General features: G+C 41.8%; 1 protein-coding gene across 1 annotated transcript in view; it reads right to left on the reverse strand.

Moving 5' to 3' along the window:
• The window catches only part of JADE3 (jade family PHD finger 3), a 59978-nt gene that overhangs the window by 22905 nt on the left and 16341 nt on the right, over positions 1 to 20732 (reverse strand). The window contains exons 2-3 of the mRNA XM_085213344.1: positions 8358 to 8417; positions 7250 to 7332 (exon numbers count right to left, since the gene is read on the reverse strand). Of these exons, the coding sequence (XP_085069470.1) occupies positions 7250 to 7332; positions 8358 to 8406 (132 nt within the window). The 5' untranslated portion in view covers positions 8407 to 8417. The remainder of the gene's footprint in view (positions 1 to 7249; positions 7333 to 8357; positions 8418 to 20732) is intronic.

Here is a 20732-nt window from a genome sequence, read left to right on the forward strand (position 1 = left end):
GTTTGTTCTGAACTTCATTTCATTTAGCTGCCAAGAACTTCCAAGCTTCAACTGAGAACGGTGCAGCAGTTAGCCTGAATGAAGTCAATGAAAACAGTGTTTGCTTGTGTCACAGAAATAATACTAAGCATTTCATGAAGAAACTCTAAAATGTTTTTCACACTTTAAAGCTGAGACTCAAATCTAGAAGAGAAAACCTTGCTCTTTGGTCAAGTCAAGCTTTTTGCTCTGCAGTAAAGTCTGATAAGATTTGCTCAAGTAACGAGAACTCAGGCACCTCTAAAAGATGCACTGCTGTCTCTGGGCCTTTAAAGCCTAAATCCTACACAAATCCTCCTTAATAATGCTCTGCTCCTCCACCAAGCACTTACAGTGACACTGTAGAGCTGTGGATGGAAAGATATGGTTCACGTGTCATGTTTGTTTTTCAGGCTAAGTCCTATTTGGAAATTATGCTAGAAGAGCATGTGCAAGGAAAATGAAGCTCATAGAATCAGAAGTTTGTAAACGCATCACCAGAAGCTGTTCACGACTTCAACATGAAATCTATGAAAATTCAATATACAATCTTCCTCACACGACCCTCCCTCCTGTGCTAACTATGAAAAAATCAATTCTGTCTAACAAAGAACATCATTTGGTGTGCAGTATACTTATCCACCAGAGATGTGATGGAGGGTACAAGTAATGCTGTAAAGAACTTAAGTGAAATATTAGCACCCAAGACAGAGATCAAGTCTTCACCATACAACAGCCTTCTACAGCCTCTTTCTTCAGCAAGCAATGCAAATATTGGATCTGCACAGAACTTCAAGAACATTTTGCTACCAAGCAATACAAATCTAAAGCCACATTTTGAGAAAACAAAAACCAGAACAACAACAAAATTCCAGTAAACTGCAAAAAAAACAAAACAAAACAAAACAAAAAAAAAAAAAAAACAAAAACCCACAGTAAAACAAGAGTCAAAGTTCAATTCTCTTCTATAAGCTTCTACTGACACTGACCTCACTGCTCACTCACCGCATCCTGCCCAAATGCATGTGGTCCAGGAGAACAGACTGGATCATCTCTTTGAAACAGCAATAAAAATGGTACTTCTTGTGACATTGAGCTTTTAAGCATTTGACCACCTATTACTAAATTCCACGATGGTAAGACCACCGGTGAGAAACACACATCAGAAGTCTAAGTGATGTACATGTCAACCACTCTGTTGCTGTTACAATCAAAGCAGGATTTCTGCTGGATTGCATCTAATTGCTTCATGCTAAGGCTTCCCCTGGTGCCTGGCAGAGCCCCTAAGGAGTTAGCAGCATACATTTCATTGCCACATACTCGCTACCTAGAGACAGAAGACCTTCTGTCTTCTGAGACAGAAACATAAAATATCCATTCTTAAAAGGCAGAATGCCATCCCTCTGCCCAAAGTCTGCCAGGAGAGTACCCTCAGAAATACCCTCAATATCCTCTCTAAAAAGAGAAAGCTGAAATGGCTAGGCTCTTTCTGACTTTTGCATCTCCTTTACAACCCTAAGGTGAATTACAAAATTCCAGTTGCCAACTATTCATACAACAGCAGGCATTTTCTCTAAAATGTACAGTAAAGTACACGTGAGTTTTTCATCTTTTTGATTATTTTTCAAATTCACCTTCAGAAGAATATTTTATGTTTTTTTATTCCAAAGTCACCCATAAGCACCAAAGCTTATTCTACCAGTCAACACCTCCAGCAAAAAATTAACAACATTTACAAAGCAGCAGTTTATACCCAAAATCACCACATAAATAATAACACGGAAGCTAAATGGTACTAAGACCTATTACACGTGTAACATAACCACACCGTATCTGAGCACAGATAGTCTCATCTAATACATCTAATCTTCATACAGATGTTTGACCAAGTCTGCCAAAGGCTGCCTATCTACTGAGAACGAAGCTGCAAGGCGCACACCACTTTCCAGAACTTGGGCTCATCTTTCCAAGGTTGAATTATTATTGTTAGAACACTGCAATCTAGGCATTAAGTCTCTGAATTGAGGCACTTTATTAAAAAGGAGTGTGCCCTATTACAGACAGTAATGAGTAGGATGTTTTTTTTTTTTTGTAGCAAAGCAAATCAAAAGCAAAATAATTTAAGAATGAAAATGAAACTACAGTTCCAGGGACGTATACTGACCAGACTGAAAAACTAATGTTAGAAAAGCTAGGGCAGACAGGTGTAAGAGTAGCATTAAACTTGGGCTTCTCGAACATCTCAATAATTTGAACAAGTTCTGCAGTAAATCCTAATCTTCAAACTCCCACTCCCAAAAACTATTTTTATGTATCATCCAAGACTCGAGAAAATGAAATATTGCACCTTTCAATGGAGCAGCCACAAGTCTTCTGAGCCTCCTTTACAGGTATATACAGGAAAAGTCAGGAAATCAGACAGTAAATCAACCACACCTAACATCAAGTCTCTGACAGTATTATCTCATGAGCCAGAAAAACGCACAAGAACTGTGTAAGAACATGCCAGGTTTTCTTCAGACATAAGCTTCGGATTTAGGGATTAATCCTAGCAATCAATTTTTCAAAATGGTATTAATTAAACAGATATTTAGAAAAATCTGTACTCGTTATCATCTGTTCAATTCCTTTTATAATCATGTTTAATTCTCAGTCTCAACAACTTCCTGTGGCAGATGAGCTTCACAGTCTAATTATATGGTGCATGCAAAAGGATATCCTATTAATTGCAACAGACTTCTTAACTTCTGGCCTCATTCATATTGTCTCGCCCTTCCCAGTTCCTCCGCCACAAAGACAGGCAGGACTGAATCCCTACCTCTGCTCTCTCCAAACCATTTATACCTAACTGCTTTGCCTACTCATCCAGTTCCAAAAGTAAAGCAGCTCAGCTTTTGCACAAGCAGGCTCTTCCATGCCCTTATGCATTCTGGTCACCCTTCGCTAAAAGCAAAAAGATAAAAAAAAAAATAACCAGCAAGGTTGCATTTCTGATGTACATGAAAGTAGTGTATGTTCTTCTTCAAAATCAACTAACCCACACAGGCTAAAACGGAGCTCATCAAAATGCACAAGGCATGTTGACCAGCGGTCTTGAGAAGGCTGCAAAGATGACAGAGTTGTTAAAGTTAATTCAGAATCTTCTGAGGTAGGCACACTCAGAAAGGTGACAGTCTCCTGTTCCATTATGCATGGCATACGCCAAGCAATATGATTTAATCACGGTGTCCATTCATTCACAGAACAAAAATGACCGCTTTCAAACTGCCAAAAGAATCCATTCTCTGCTCGCAGTCTAATCTTACAGGGTGCTCCTCAGGATCAAGACCTACAATTTATGTGACAGTTAAACGCCACTAAAAAAAAGTTCCACATACGCAAGTAATGAAAGCAGGCCATTTTCTTGTGGAAGACAAGCTACATTTCACGTAATAACACAGCTGTCACTATCAGCAATGAGGGACCAAGAACTACAATTGCCACGGGATTCAAAACCCCATTTGCAAAGAGAGGTAAAATACTGCCACCTTATATGGGTAGGTTTCACACAGAAAACCACCACGATTCTAACTTAACTCCTTTTACAGTTTTAAAATGGAGCAAGTATTAAAAAAAAATACATAAGCTTGAGTGTCATATAAATCTCTTTGGCTCTTTTGTGTCCCCACTAGCTTGAGGCAAAAGAAACAGCCAGCCTTTCAGGATGGCCCAGCTAAAAGGTTTTCCCTGCAAAAATGATTCCAACTATTCTGCCATCGTTTTCTGCTGCAGCTTCCAAGGAGACAGGAAACAGCAAAGCACAGGTTTCATGCTGAGCCAGACATCCAAATGCTCCTAACCTGCTACTCCCACGCAGCCTACTGTTCAGAGCTGAGCCCCTCCTGTCTCAGCTCAGGTCCAAAGGGGCAACTCTGCAACTGGCACACAGCCAACATCATCATGAAGCCCTGAAAAACTGTTCAGACATATACTGCAGGTCTGCCTGATGCCTTAACATTAGTTATTCAAAGTAAATGCTAAAGCTAATTGGATAGCAGAATTGTCAAGACACCATTTCAGTTGCTTGCAATCGATTACAACCGAAAAGGAGCACAAGAGAAAGAGCTGCAGCCTTGGTCCACAGCATCACCTTAGATTCTCCTCATCTTCTCCGAGCAGGAGGGTGACACAAGAAGGTCCCACTCAGAAGCGTCCCTTCTGCGCAGATGCAAACATCTGGTAGGCAGGTCCAGAGAACAGACATGGACATCTGCACTCCAACACTATTCCCTGTCCCACAGTAAAAGAGGGGAGATTTACATTAGATGTTAGGTGGAAATTCTTCACTCAGAGGACAGTGAGGCGCTGGCACAGCTGCCCAGAGAAGCTGTGGTGCCCCATTCCTGGAGGCACTCAAGGCCAGGTTGGATGGGGTCCTGGGCAGCCTGAGCTGGTGTCCATGGCAGGGGTTGGGGCTACACAATCTTTGAGGTCCCTTCCAACTTAAGCCATTCTATGAACCTCAGTCCACTGATACCATCATTGCATGCGTCTGCTTCCTTCCTGAAGCAAACCAGAGGCAGGGCAGGCAGCCCTCAGCTGCAGCCACCTTCCATGTTTTATAGGCGACCACAGAGGAACAAGGCAGCTACAAACGAGGCCTGTGAAGCAGCAGACAAATATGCTAACCTGATTGTCAGTCACAATTCTGAAAACGAACTTTCATTTGGAAAGAGAACCCAGGTAGTAGATGATACTTAAACCAGAGATGGCTGAGAAAGTGGAGAAAATCCTATGTATCCATATTCATATCCTATGTATCCATAATTGAGAAAGCCAGGGTTACTGGCATGAAAGAAAAATTAATGTATGAAGACCATGAGCAAAAAAATTCCCAAACAGCTATTTATAGCTTTGACCTTTTAGATTTTCTGCATCACTAACTCAAGAAACAGTCTGCTGCCTGGCAAGCAGAGGTGAATGAAAGCAGAGCACTGCCAACTTGCTCAAGAGATCCCTTGCTGAAGGGATGCTGTCAGCCCGAAATTTCAAATTTCTATCCAATACTATTACAAAAAACTTGTGGAATTACTGTAACATGATTTTTTGAAGGGTGTGTGATAGGGTCAGTCTTTGCTTTACACTCTTGTCACTAGTTAGTGCGTTACTAATAAATTGCAATGCTCTGCTGACAACAGCGCTTCATGCAATGCACCACTGCATGCAATCTCTAGCATATGATTTTCTAGGGCTTGGAAGGAATGCTTGCTCCCAGCAGAAGGAAAGGAAAAACAGGAAAGATAGCCAAGAGTCTGACGTACCAAGGGTAGAGATCATTACTGCCACCCTCCCTACCAGTCCCCTTCTCACAGGACTTTACTTTTTCCATTTTTTTTTTTAAATTTTAATCTTAATATTGCAATATTATACTTGGGACACTCTTCCAAAAGAGAACATCTTCTAAGATTTGATTTTTCAAATTATTTTTTAAATTGGAGAGGGGGGCTCTTAAACAAATGATGCAAGAAAGATGCCAGCATTACAGAAACGATGATGTTATGAAATACACTTTTTAAATTCAGTGTATATTCTAAGCTTTGTTCTTCAAAGTTTTGTATTTTTCAAGCTTTGATGGGCTTGAAATTTTGTCTTGCAGCAGGTAGGAAACAGCAAAGATCACAGAAGGAAGAACCAAAAACACTGTGCATTTTGATTCCTCCTAGAAGTTATGTAAATAAGAACACTTGCAAGCTGTATTCATGGACCACATTTTCGTAATTATTGTTTATGCATCCACACAGTATGGAGAAAAGGGAAAGTAAACAGTAACAGGGCAATTTTTAGGCAGAAAAAAGCAAGGCAGGGTGAAAGGACTGGTGCTAAGGTGTATTTGAAACAGCAAGTCTAGCAATGGATTTGTTTCTGCTCCCATTTGCCCAGCTTGGCAAGTAAGAAAGTTACTGCTAAGAGAAACATGAGCAACGATTACAAGAACTCAACAGCCACAAACGGCTTTGAGATTGACTCTCACAGAACCATAATCCTCAAACACTTTAAAGGTAAAAAGTACAATAGACTTTTCTTAACCTTCTTGGTGGCTGCAAACAAACACTGTGTAGTTAGCTCAGGCCAATTTTGCTCTTCTTGAAACATTCACACAAGATTCCCTTTTACAAAATGAATCTTTGCATCCTCTTCAATTAACTTGTAATGAAAATTAAGCTTCCAAAAAAAAAGGACATTTCTCAAGCGTTTTACCTTACTCTTACCAAACCAAATTAATCTACTGGGCAACATTCAAAAAGGAAGCATGAAGTATGTTTGCTGAATAGCTTTTGGTGTATGAACATAAGCTTTATGTTTACACAGCCTCTCACAGTAGGATCTAAGCAGCTAAAAAAACTGCTGTTACTGTACGAAGAATTACTTCTGGGACATAACTCTCAGTTTTAAATTCTACAGAAGAAAAGTATGTTTTGTCAGTCTTTTTCTCAGTAACCTCGGGCATCAACAGTCATACCAGCATGCTGAAGGACTCATTTGGAGGGAATGTGACAGCAAGCAGAGGGAATTAACTACAAGAAACATTTCTCCTATTTGCAGTTATCTGACTTCAGCCCTCAAGAAAGCAAGCATCAAATATGGAGAAGGCAGCCAACAAATCCTTCCCAAGAAGGGCAACAGATGGGAATCGTTGCTAGGATGGATTTCAGCATTGCATTGTACATAAACACCAATGGAAAAGGACTCAATTAGAAAATGCAGATCCAGTGAGAGTGGTGATAGGTGTTAATAGGCAGGGAAGGCAAAATAAAACTCTTACTGAAGGGAACAAGTGAATAGTGAGAAAGTGGCAGGAGAGTAAGCACTGCTCCTATGTAACTCGTCCACTGGGGTGTCCCGCTGTTCTATCCTAAAGCAGAAAGAAGGCATCCTTCTCATACACACGTATATGCGAGCTACTTCCTTCTGTAGCACGCTTTCAAATCACAAGACCAGATCAGCTTTTTCAATATCAGCATGAGTCTACATTTCAGGGGAAGAAAGAACCACATGTCACTGTCTGCAATGCCGTAAGTCATGATGGGACACCAGAGCTTCTGTATTAATCACACACAGAGGAAAAACAGTGTCATGGAGGCAACAGGTAACAAAAGAATGAGCTGGCACCAGTTCACTATTTCAAGGCATAGAAACTTGAAAATGACATGGCAAAAAACACTGGTAACCAATCTTTAAGCTTGATTCTTACCTCAGCAGGTTTCTTTTGTTCATTTGCTGGTGTTTTTGACTTGCTCCTGTATTTAGCACAAGAAGAAAAGGAAGTGGAAGGACCTGTTTAAAAAAACAAACAAAAAAAGAACCATTATAACTAATTTCAATTCACAATCGCTCAGTACAACACAAGGCACTCCAATCTCCTGACTCATCCAATACTTGACAAAATATGGCAAAAAGCTCGTCTGAAGCCTGTAGGCTTGTATACAGCTCCTCCTTTTCCACTTGTTCTTTGTAAAACTGCAGCACTCTGAATTTATGGGTACATTCTGCTCTGCTCAATACAATTGTGAATAAACAGAACAAACATGCAGACCACTGCCCTTCATTGCCTTTCTATCAGAAGAGGAAGGAGGAGCAAAACTGAGACAGAGCTTGCAAGTGCTAAAAAAGCAACGTGAAAAAAAGCAGTGATACTAAAGAATACTGATGAGAAAGGCAGTAAAGTATAGTGCAATGTCTAGACATTTCAGAGCAACATGTTAGTTCAGTACGTTGCTCAGCTGTAATAAACAGGTTAATGAATCACTGTTATATATAGTGTTATTAGATGGGCACAAGTTTTAAAGAAACAAGCAAGACTCTGTCTTACAGTTTCTTAACAGGCACAAGAAGCTGCAACCTCAGCCAGATGTGCTAAGGAATTTTTAACAAATTTCATTGACTTGTCCACCAGACTACCAGACCAAAGAGGAATGATGAAGAACCAGATGCTGCAACATGAGCTCTAACAGCTCGGTCTTAAGTCTGAGGCTCGGCATATGAGACAGCAGGACTTTCAGATAGCTCGAGCCATACAAAAACTTCCTCTGGACAGAGAAGTTTCTCTTGGAGTAAAGAATTATTTTTCTCAACTCTGAAAAATTTATCCTCGATTTCTAAGTAAATTTAACTCCACCACAAGTTTAGTCTCTTTTTCCTCCCAAAACAGGATCTAGAACATAGAAGACCACAGAAGATGAGAAGAAATCAATGAAGAAACACCGTTTTAATTATACGAGGTAAAACAGTTTACCCTCAAACCACAGAAGGAAACCACAAGGAGGTGACAGACCAAAGAAAAACTAGCACATGCTACTTACTCTCATTGTCTGAACTGTCACTGGTGCTCAGATGCCTGTGGCGTTTCATCCTGACGCATCCTAAGGAAGAAAAAAAAAGTGTTGATGGTGACCATCAGAAGATGATGCACTGCGTGGACCTGCCAGCTCACGCCAATTCCAGAATAGAAAAATTCCCCTGAAGGAGAACTTTTGGGCACCATGTATGGAAACGATCACCCGCAGTCCTGTTATCTCTCCATGGAATACACAATTACAGTTCACCTTTAAGGGAAGAAAAACCAAGCCCAAAGGGGTCCAGGTAAAATGAAAGGCACTTTTTAAATAATTATAGAAAATGGAGGCTGATGCCACTGAAATCTTCTGGTCACAACCTAGGTCACCCATACGCGTAGCTCTGAAGTTTGTAAAGCCATTGAAAGTATAAGCGAGGAATTCTTACAGAAATCCCATGCTCCATTAATAACAAGATATTAGGCCTTTTAGACACAGTTTTTAGACATACAACATGCACGGAGAGTGAAGAAGGTGAATAATTACTTAACAAAGGAAGGATCACAGTAGGGACCAGCTAGGCATTCCAAACAAGTACCAACACAACTGCATTACATTCCCATCAGTCCTGCCATCCAATAACACTCCACAATACATTTGTTAAACACAAACTAATAGCAGTTTACATGAATACTGGTAAATGAAAATCATCCTTATCTTTTTTAATGGCTTGAACGAGAAAACCATTAGATAAAAGAATCAACAACAGAAAGTGCTTTGTTTTTTTTTTTTTCTCAAAGCACAAGACAAGCATAAGCAAGTTACAGAGTTCAGGACAGAATTCTGGGTAGATGAAATATCTGTGGTACCAGAGCTGCCAGCTTGACTGCACCTGAAGCTCAAACAGCTCTATTTCTTAAATAAAACAAAATCACACGCTTTTGAATAAAAAAGAACAAAAGAATAGAAAGAAAAAAAAAAAGAAAAAAAAAAAAGAGAGAAGAAGGGAAGGAGAGAAAAGAGAGAAAAAGCACAGCTAAATAGCCCATTTGATAAACCCTCTACATTAGTTACTGTACAATGGGTCCTGAGATTATTCAAAGACCAGGGGATAAACAGGATTTCCGGATAAGAGAAGCCTATCCACAGGCTTTGAAGGGATTGCAAGTGAATCGTTTGCAGCCGAATTGCTTAATTTAGTGGAAATTTTCAGCAGCCTTTACACTTAAGTGTGAGTTTGATCAGTGCATTTAGATTCAGTACTCAAAGTTTCAAATTCTCCTTTGATCTAACTTTCATAGAAAGACACTGCCCACACCACCAGAAGCTGAAAAGGTAAACAAGGCATGTGTTTTTCAGCTCAGCATACACAGAAAGCCAGAGTTGGGTATTTAGCCTGAAGGGGACAGTGATTAACAGGACAAGGTATCCCTTTAGAAGCGTACCTATAAGCTTCCACCAGATAACTTATTTCATATAATCAGCCTTGCTCAGGGCTCAAGCAACCTGGGGGCCACCTCAACACACACCAAGAGCAGCACCCAGCAGCCACACATCTCCTGGCAAAAAATCTGTCTGCCAGGCAGAAAGGCCTCAGGCCAGAAGGTCTCTTTTTTGTACATGTTTGGGGAGCTAAGCGCTAGGCAATGAGGGAAGGAGAAGATGACTGCTCTCATCTTGCCAGTTCCTGTAGTTCAAAGGTATGGGCTTCTACCAAGAGCAGCTAAAATGGCGCTGCCTGGGTGAGGGCTTCTCCCCCACAGAGCCAGGCTGTGCCACAGCCCAAGCCCTGCTGGGAAGGAGCAAGCCCCACCTGCCCCTGTGCCTCCTTTGCTGGCGGCTGCAGCTCCATGCAGCCCTGTGCCTTCACCCTCGGGCATGCTGCAGGGCCTTAGGAGATGCTGAGAAGCCACATGTACATGCGTGGAGCAGCACTGCTCATTGCCATTCCTTAGCATTCGCTGTTCGCTCCATTTTTATGTTGGGATGAATTTTTGAGCAGCTGTTAAAAGGTGCTGAAAGCTTATGGCAGGCGACTCTCGTCTTTTATAGCCTACATAAACATGCAGCAATAAAACCTCTTTGCTCCACGTTCAAGACAGCAGCTGAGGAGCACAGCGTTCAGTTAGCGGGGTTAAATGCAAGGTCAGAGCATAGCATGGCAGGGATATCTGGGCACCAGGCAGGGCAGAGAGGAGATGGCTACTTTGGGGACAGTGCACAGAAATAGTAAACGTAAAAAAAACCAACCACCACTGTACACCTCTGCTAACCGCTCCACAGTGAGAAAAAACACCACATTTACAGATGCTGCATTTCAGCCATGGATTTATAGCAGCTCAGGCAGGAGATTTACACCTCCATCACAGCAGACAGCAGCAGTTACCCAGGGTAAGAGCCCCGCGCAGTAATAATGCTGGATTGCAGCCTGATTTCTGCAGCAGTATTAACTGCAACGACCATGAATAAGAACCCACTGAGCTACAACAAATCACAGAGCGCTGCGCCCAGAAGACAGGCCATTAGGGTGAGCAGCATGCTATGCGCTCTCCATAGGTGCCCACCTGGCGTGGGATGCAGCATCGCTGTGCTAGTGCTTCCTCTGTGGGGAATGGGAGAGCCCAGGCTGAAAAATGGCTTGGAGAAACAGCCATCATCTGTCCCCTGCCTATCTGAGAGGGTGGAGATGCACACGTGGTTCAATTTTGTCCCTTTTTTTAACTTCACCCTCAAAAACTACGGTGATTATGTGTAGAATAAGGGAGACATCAGGAAAAGATCAGATATGAAGGTAGAAATAAACTCATGAGAATGCCAATGCCCTTTTCTAGGTTCAGAATACCAGTTATAATGAATGACACGGCAACCCAAAACCAGAACTAATTTATTTCTTAAAACACAAAAAGGAAAAAAAAATTCATAATGGATAATATTTTTTCCACAGAATAGTTCAAAAAAGAAATTCAGAAAACTGCCTCAACTAGATGCTACTTATAAAGGAAAAAGAGATGAGAAAAGATGAGCTGTCATTAGGAACATGATGGAAATGCCACACAGAAAGCAGCTGAAACCAGCCTCTTTCCAATTCCTTTATCTTCACTCAGGCTTTTTGCAAATTTGCCTGTAGAACTTTTGGTCTGGATTTGAGAATTTACTTTTACTCTTCAAACTTTCCAGTAGTTCCCATGCAGAAGCTAAGAAAAGCGACGAGTGTCACACAGACGAGAACTTCTATGCTACAGAACAAAGGAGGGAAGTGGCTTCAAAAAACTCAAATAAACCTTACATCTCATTTCCCAGTTACCAAGTAATAATTCTCACTCTCATGAAGGATAAGCAGAGGTGGTTTGGCTACGGACTCAAAATGTACTCAAGCCTTCTGGTCAAACACAGATCACCTTAGAAACAAATACTGAAATGTGGGAATGTAACATTTTTTTGTATAATTTTTTTTTTAAATCAACAGAAGGACTAACAGATCACTCACATGACAACAAGTACAAACTCGAAAGATGCTCACCTTCGGAGATCTTTTAAACAAAATATAAAATAAAGAAGTGACATTAAGAAATCACCACGTCGCAAGCAAAGAGGCACTCGACTCTCCAGGCAGCTACTGCAGTGGAACATTCCTCTGCTATGGATTTTAATGCCAGATACCAGAACAGTCCCTGGACTCGAGCCACGCTCCACACCGGCTGTGTGCACGTCCCTGATCTCACCCAAGAGCTAAGGGGAAAAAACACAGGTCTAGAAAAAAGGAATCCACAGAGCCAGAGAAATCCTCCTCCCTGGCCCCAACAGCAGAAGGAGGGTCAGGACACTCTGCATCCTTTGAGCATTCAACCACAAGTAAAACCCAGAAGCATGTTCTCCTGAGCCACAGGCAGCGAAGTGACACTGCCAGCAACCACCTATTTTCCCAAACACTGCCTGGATGAAGCTGGAACTTGTACTGCACCCAGCTCATCCTCCTTTGCCTGGAAAACGAGGAAAAAGCCAACCTGCACTCACCTGACTGGAACTAGATATCCCAAGCTACAAGTAATCAATGTATCAGCCAGCACACGCAAGGTAAGCGAGACAATATTGGTATTTCTAAAGCCTAGGGGAGATGTTTAATGATTAGTGATTTCTAAGTTATGGTTGCTCCTTTTGGCTTACCCTCCAGTACCTGCATTATAAGAATTCCAGTATTTTCACAAGAAACAGCCACTTGGTTCTGCCACTACTCTCTTCTCTCCCCCAGGAAAGCCAGCACAGCACTGATTGAAGGCTCTTTCCATCTCTGAACAGTCAGTTATCATGCATTACTCAAAAAAAAAATCAGTCAAACAGTACATGTAAACAGTAGACAGTTCACAACATTTCAGAGCCCCAAAACACCTGCAGAAATATTTTTCCCTCAGTTTGCATCAAAGTAAAAAGCTAAATTGTAACACAAACCATTAAGGGTCTATCCTCTTGTCCTAGCATTATTTTTCAGTAGCTTTGTGCCTCTCACTACAAGAAAGGCATTGAAGCTTTGGAGCATATTCAGAGAAGGGCAATGAAGCTGTGAGGGGTCTGGAGCACAAGTCTTATGGGGAGTGTCTGAGAGAACTGAGATTGTTCAGTCTGGAGAAGAGGAGGCTCAGGGGAGATCTTATCGCTCTATACAACTGCCTGAAGGGAGGTTGTGGTGACGTGGGGGTCAGCCTCTTCTCCCGTGTTAACTAGCGACAGGATTAGAGGGAATGGCCTCAAGATGCACAGGGGAGACTCAAGTTGGATGTTAGAAAATAATTCTTCTCTGAGAGAGTGGTCAGGCACTGGAATGGACTACCCAGGGAGGTGGTGGAGTCACCGTCCCTGGAGGTGCTCAAGAAATGTTTAGATGTTCTACTGAGGGACATGATTTAGTGGATTCACCTACTGGTGATAGGTGGACAGTTGGACCAGATGACCTTGGAGGACTTTTCCAACCTTGGCGATAACACGATTCTATGATACTATGATTTTATCGTGCCACAGTAAAAGAGGCAGCAGAAAGGATGAGATGCCTGAGCCTGAACTCAACACAGCACATTATGCAAGAGACACCAGAGATAAGTGCACAAAATGAACCCTTAAATTCAGGTAGGATTTCTGAACAAAACAGATTCCTTGGGGTATAACAGTCCTTTCTTCCTGACTTCAGTTTGCTGAAGAGAATGGTTAAACATGTATGTGAGAGACTCAATACCTGGGAAGACCTTTAGAGAAGGAAGAGAAAGCAAAAAATTCAGGGAACTGCAACACAAATGCAAAAAACAGATTGATTAACTTTCAAGAGGGACAAACAATAGCCTGCTTTCCCTATCTTATTGAAAAGAAAAACAGTATGTATATAAATGGAATGACAAGCTATAGGCAAATCCCAGATAAAAATTCTGTACTTGCATTGTACAATATGCCTTGTCTCCAAAAGAAATAAAAGAGGGAAAAAGGGAAAAAGAAAAAAGGAAAAACAGGCAGAGGCAGGAGGTAGAAATTTCCAAGTCTTCAAGATGTGGCTTATGTAACTGTTAAATTTAGATTAGGAAGCAGATTATCTTGAAAGGTCTTCAGGAAATGTACTAGAGTAAAACCATTTAAATAGGTCAAATTTCATAGTCAACTGTCAGGGAAATTACAAAATATGAACAGAGTTAATACAACCTTTCGAATAACTAGGGGTAGAGGGATCACTTGTGTTTGAGTTTTTTATTATTATTTTTTAATATCCTATCCAACCTCACAAAGAGGCTACATAAATGGGAAAAAACACCCACTCGGAGCCTGTGCTAGCAATATTTGCTGAAATGAAAAGGTTTGAAAGGTTAAACAATTCACAGGAAAGAAAGCTCAGGAAAGAAGTAACATTGTTTCTCTATTTCACTCCAACTTGAAAATTAAATAAATGAGTAATATGCTCCTACCAGATGCACGAACCCCACAGCAGAACGACGACATACAGCCCATCCTCCCTTCACCTTCAAAGGACATTTTTTTATTATTATTTAATCTTTAAAGACTGTAGTGAGCCTACCACACACTAAAACTCTTCTTGCTGCTTCACATTAGTGTGAAGCACTTACTGTCCATCACTTTGCTTGCTGGTTACAGGAGGAGGGATGGCGATGCCACCTGATGCTTACAACAGGTTGTGTGGGTGAAGCACAACCCACCCAGGCACAACTGCCTCCCCTACCTGAAAAACCAACGTACAGCTCTTCACTGCTGTGTGTGAAGGCAGGGGGACATGTTTCCACCAGGCAGCTTCACCCACATCACCCTTATGTTTCTCTCTTTAAGGAAAGCTGCATGCTTTGCCTGAGCACAACCCAGCTACATGGGCCAGGCAGGTACTGATGTATTTCTGCCCATTAAATACTTATACCTTTAGCACCAATCCTAAAGGCAACATGAATCTGAACAGAGAATACCACTGGATGGGCATAAATTAAGCTAATAAACAAACATGCGCATGGCTGCTCAGGGCCCCAAGCAGGATCCTTACCCTCCCTGCAGTGCTGCTCTCAGCTGCGTTTGAGGCTGAAAAATTAGGGCACAGCCCCACTGGTTGCAGAGAGGAGAGCAGAGGAGCCTACCAGGCCTGCTCCTCACCCACATCCAACGGCCAAGCACCAGCTCCAGCACACCAAGGCAGGAGATGTGTGCAAAGGAGAGGACGGGGGAGGGCAGTAGCCCAGGGCTGCACTAATTGATTTCCAAAGGACAGCCGGCAGCAGGGAGTGAGTCCAAACACAGACCCCAGCCATACACATGCACAGAACCACAGCAGTGGGTTTTGCAGAGGAGCAGCTATCTCTGTGCTAGGAACACGTTCACATCAAAGAGGGTCCTGCAGCAGAGGTGTAGCTGCTGATGAGGTGTGCTATCTGCTTTACCAAGTTTCTCAAGATAACTGGTGCTTGACATCAATGCTAAGGCATCTAACTACCAAGGGGTAAAAGAAAAGACAAAATAAAACAGACCAAAAATATCACAGACCCACGTGAACTCACTCAACAAAGGCACTGCCAAGGACAGCATCAGCTTTGGAGAAGACAGCTGTGGGTGTGCTGCTACCTCTGAAGGAGCAGCCCCTGCACCAGGGCTGGCACCTGGAGCCAGGCAGGCACTGAGGGATCCTCAGAGGGTTCACAGTCACAGTGAGGGAGTGTGCCTCACCAACACCACCAAGCAGAAGAAACTAGGAGTATTTCTTGTGGCTTTCTATTTTAAGCACTGTTATGATTCATGTCACCTCAGTTCCTGGTGTTGTGCAGTCTTCACAGTCCCTTACAACAGGCTCATGTTCAGCTGAAGTCCCCAGTGTCTCAGCACTGCAGTGCAGAGCCGCCCCACAGCAGGTGGGAGCCCCCACAAAGGGGGACAGTAAGGACGCAGGATCACAGGTGGGAAACAGAGGCAGAAAACTAGGCACTGCCTAGATTCCTAACCAGGGAGGCCTGATGGCGGCTGCAGCTCCTCACAGGGAGCGGAGGGGCAGCGCTGAGCTCTGCTCTGTGTGACAGCGACAGGGCCTGAGGGAACGGCATGGAGCTGTCAGGGGAGGGGCAGCTGGGGGTAGGGAAAGGGGCTGCACCACAGGGTGGTGGGTATGGAACAGTGGGCACGGCCCCGAGTGCTACAGTTCAGGGAGCTTTTAGACACTACTTTCAGACATAGGGTCTGAATTTTGAGTGGTGCCACGTGGAGCCAGGAGTTGGACTCAGTTATCATTGTGGGTCCCTTCCAACTCAGGGTATTCTGTGACTCTATGACAATATCAAAGAGGGAAGAGTGTAGAAATATGTACTGTTTGGGATTAAAAGTCAACATTTCTTTTTACTACTAACAGCACAGTCAATAGTTCCCATATTCTGCAAGATACTTAATCACACTTTTTTCATACTTGCTAATAAAAAATTAAAGTAGGTTTTACTGTTCTTTTTTTTTCCCGTCTAAATCTCAAGTGATAAAAGCACTGACAACAGTAACCTACATTAAATATTTTATTTGTTTTGACTCATTCATTTCTTGCTATCATGCTTTAAAAAAAGCTAACTGCTTTGCTGCAAAGTTTGCATCACTAGCAAAGCAAAACCTAATGGCTTGCAAAGATGCAGAAAAACATCGAGTTGTGTCTTTATATTCTATTCAAAGAATGAGAGAAAGAGAAAGCAAGAACACATATTTTCCTATTATGAAAGATTAATTTGTCCATTTCTTTCCTCATCTGACAAGAAATGGTTTTCATTAACAAGTTTAAAACAAACAATCTGGACGATTAAGTTTTCCTAGTAAAAAAACAGCAGTAAGGGGATCGCTGGATACAAACAATTAAAGGGAACATGCTATCACAGCCAGAACTCAAAATATTTGGAACATCCCAAATCTTTAGCTGAATACTGAAATCCTACTATATTTTCTATTATTTACTGTTACGACATTTTCATGCAGTGATTAGTTCTCCATGTCAAAACATGAAAACATAAGCAAAAACTTACTAAAAGGAGTGAAGGCATTGTTTTGGTTTTAAGAATGTTTTAAAAGGCTACAAAACTTGTCTTAATAACTGCTAAACTCAGATTACTTTTAATGACCAGACAGCTAATTTAATGTTATGTGCTACAATCTGTAAGACTGAAAAAGACCTAAGATGTTTTAGCCAGTTTTAAGCAGATTTATAAAAACATAAATAGCATTCTAGGCTTCTATAAATCACCCAACTCAGGTGGACAATGACATCCTGAAAAAGTTACTGTGATCAACAGAGGCCCACTGGGGCTGACACTGCCATGACTGCAGCTGCTCAAGGTTTCTACAATGCCACAACTTTTTGGAGAAAGCAGTAAGGACTTGGATCAAACATATGGTTCAGTTTGTCATCCAGTGGCCAAGTTGAGGCAAAAGCACATTTTCATGACAGCAGCACTTGAATAGGAGGCAATGTCCTTTCTATGCCAGGAGGATTAAAGAATTGTTGCAGCTGACCTGCCAAAGCTGCAGGGTTGTGAGATGCTGAATCTGACTCCAAAGGAAGTCCCACCATCCACTCTCCACTCTTGTGCTGGGATGAACAGAAAAGACTACAAGCCACGGAAGCAGGGAGGTGTTTCACCACATCTTTATTCACAGTTAAGAGCCCTCAACATGCTGCAGCTGCTGACAAGATCAGGAATAAGACCTCTGCTGAGAAATGGGGAGAAAAAAAATGAGAGGCTGCAGCTAAAAACACAGCTGTAAAATTGAATGAACAAAACTAGAATTGAGATCTGCCAAGCAGATTCACCCCCTACAGCACAGGTGTTCTTAAGACTTAATAATCTATCACAAAATCTGCAGCTGATGTTTTAAAAGCACAACTCCAGCTTGGGGGGGGGAGGGTTTTGTTCTGTTTTTCAATAGACCTGTACTGAAGTCTCTTTTGCAAACCCTTACTCGGTGTAGCTGGAGAGATGAGGAAAGGATGCAGTTGCAGAAGTTACCATCTGCAACAGAAAGATGGTACAACTGAACCTGCACCCAGGCCTTAGCAGAATGAAATCACAGAGGTTGGAAGTCATTAAAAGCAAAAAAAAAAAAAAAAAAAAACCAAAACAGACAAACAATCCAAAATGTCTTTACGCTAAATTGCTTAGAGAATCACAGTCCTATGAGATGTTGTAGGGGTTGAAAAGTAAATAGAAGAGAATTTGGCAAACAGAGGATGAGGACAGTTAAACACAATGTATGACATAATTTGCCATTCACACAATCCCAAAGTCAAAAACCTACAAGAAACAGAGTGAGTGTCCACTAGTCTTAAGTGACCTTTTCCTCAGTGACAGCTGACCACTATCAGATATAGTGATTGGTCTAATTAACTAATGGAGTTCATATGAAACCAGAATTACACTGAAAAGTTCACATCCATACAATGGATCTTCTTTTTTAAACACATCAGTTCCCAACCTGATCTCTGTGAACTATGGATCAGATATGTGATCTGCACCACGGTAAATACTAAAAATAGCATATTTATCAGAAAAAAATGGAAGACTGTGTGGAAGAAATAGACCTGGGGGTGTTGGTTGGCACTTGACTGAACATGAGCCAGCAGAGTGCCCAGGTGGCCAAGAAGGCCAGTGGCATCCTGGCTTGTATCAGAAATAGTGCTGCCAGCAGGAGCAGGGAGGCGATCTGCTGTACTCAGCTTTGGCTAGGCTGCACCCCGAGAGCTGTGTACTGTTTTGGGCCCCTCACTACAAGACACTGAGGTCCTGGATTGGGTTCACAGAAGGGTGAGGGGTCTGGAGCACGTCTCATAAGGAGGACTGAGGAACTGGGATTGTTCAGTGTGCAGAAGAGGAAGTTCAGGGGAAACCTTATAGCTTTCTACAACAACCTGAAAGGAGATGGTGGTGAGCTGGGTGTCCACCTCTTCTCCCTTGTAACCAACAGGACAACAGGGAATGGCCTCAAGGGGAGATTCAGGTGAGATATTAGGAAAAATTTCTACTACCAAAGAGTGGCCAGGTGCTGGAACGGGCTGCCCAGAGAGGTGGTTGAGTCATCGTCCCTGGAGATGTTAAAGAAACATTCAGATGTTGTACTAAGGGATGTGGGTTAATGGGGAAATATTGGTGGCAGGTGGATGGTACGACTACATCATCGATCTTGGAGGTCTTTTCCTACCTTGGTGATTCTGTGGATGGAAGAAGCAGCAAACAGCATCCTGAAACAACTCAAAACATATGTGTGCATATGCACTTACATATATCCATGTGTAGATGTACAAATTATATAAACTATTCCAAAAACATGTAAGGGAAAGCTGTCTCTACCTTATGTTACTGTCATTGGAGGTGCAGGTTTTCCCTTTTGTAATCACAATAAAGAACGGTAAAATTCATGAGTAAAACCTCCATGACTTCTGCATAGACACTGAAGAACTGTTTCAGGAAAACAGTTGTTTTGGAATCTGTTACTCTGGCATTTCTTGTCATTTTTAGTATCCGCCACAACGTAGCAGGGAGGAACCTATTTATATCTATTCCTAACTCCTACAGCCATGTCAGCATCTCATAGAAATATATACCAAACACACTGTTGCAAAAAAAAAAAAAGAAAAAAGAAAAAAAAGTCTTTACTCCCTTTTCCAGGTGTTGCAGTTCGAACAAAGATAAGAGAAAAACAAAGAGAATGTTCTGTAAGGAGTTAAAAATGGCTCAACTAACTTTAAGCCAAAGGAGATTAACATGAAAACAAACAAATCAAAAACAGGCTGTGAAAATTTCTCAAGACCTTTTAAAGTTTCCAAGTTCAGAAGATAAAACAGGATGATAGATAGTACTTCTGCAGAGCAGGAATTACTTGAGGTATAGCATTCCTGAAGCGGATTAAGAAGGCATTCCTGTAAGTGACAAGTTAGTAAGCAGATATACAATGCAGAAAAACACATAAAAGTTTATCAAATTCTTTTTATTTTTTTCTTCTAGCCAAACATTTTACTCTGCTGAGATGTGATCCCTTTCCTTACAGTCCTACATCTGAAGTTGAAGAAGCCATTGCACTTCCATTTCCTTCAGTTTTTCCCAATCTGGATGACAAGCACAGTGTTTTCCTGTGAATTCTTACAGGTTTATCATCTCAGATCTTTCCAAGGCACACATCTGAAGCTGTTCTGTTTCTCTCCTCACTCAGAGAGGAGAAACACAGCCCACAGCCAGAATTTATGTTGTTGTATATTTGAATTCTGTAAGTTAACCTCTTAAAAACCTACTTAAAGTAGTTAGGAAAAAAGCAATGAAGTTTAAACGCTTGCAAAGCCCAAGGATAACAGAGATCCATCTTATCCGAGCCATTAATTTCACCAGTTTAATCCGTTCAACATCGTGTTTTCCAGCTGCAAGGGCAAAACACGTTACGTTTTAGCCCTGCTCACAGTACAGAATCAGGTAGGAGGAAAGGAAAAGCCTGTTCTCTTTGTGAAAGTACTGCTAGGTCCGGACTCCTTGAAAACAAAGGGAATAGTATGAGAACAGTCAAGGCCAAAACTTCATTTACAGAAAATCAGTGGGTTATGCACAACAGCAGCTGCACTGAGACCTTCAGAGCCCCACCTGGAGCCTGCAGATTTGATCTCTACATTCTGAGAATCAGAGACTGAAAACTAGAAAAAGTATTTTTTTTTGTTCTTCCATTTCTTAAAAACGTCAAAGCAGAAGCAAGCTTTGAACTGAAAGTCTTGAAACTGAGATCACTGCATCCCCTCTCTTTCCCCCTCCTTAAAATGTTTGGTAGTCAGCCAAATGGCTCAGCTTAGCTCCACTTTCCACATCAGTCCAAAAGTAGAATAAGTACTAAAACTTGCATCAGGAGAGGGGCTTATAATCACATTAGAGACATGCA

Source organism: Meleagris gallopavo, chromosome 1 (assembly GCF_905368555.1).
Source record: "Meleagris gallopavo chromosome 1, MGAL_WU_HG_1.1, whole genome shotgun sequence".
NCBI lineage: Eukaryota > Metazoa > Chordata > Aves > Galliformes > Phasianidae > Meleagris > Meleagris gallopavo.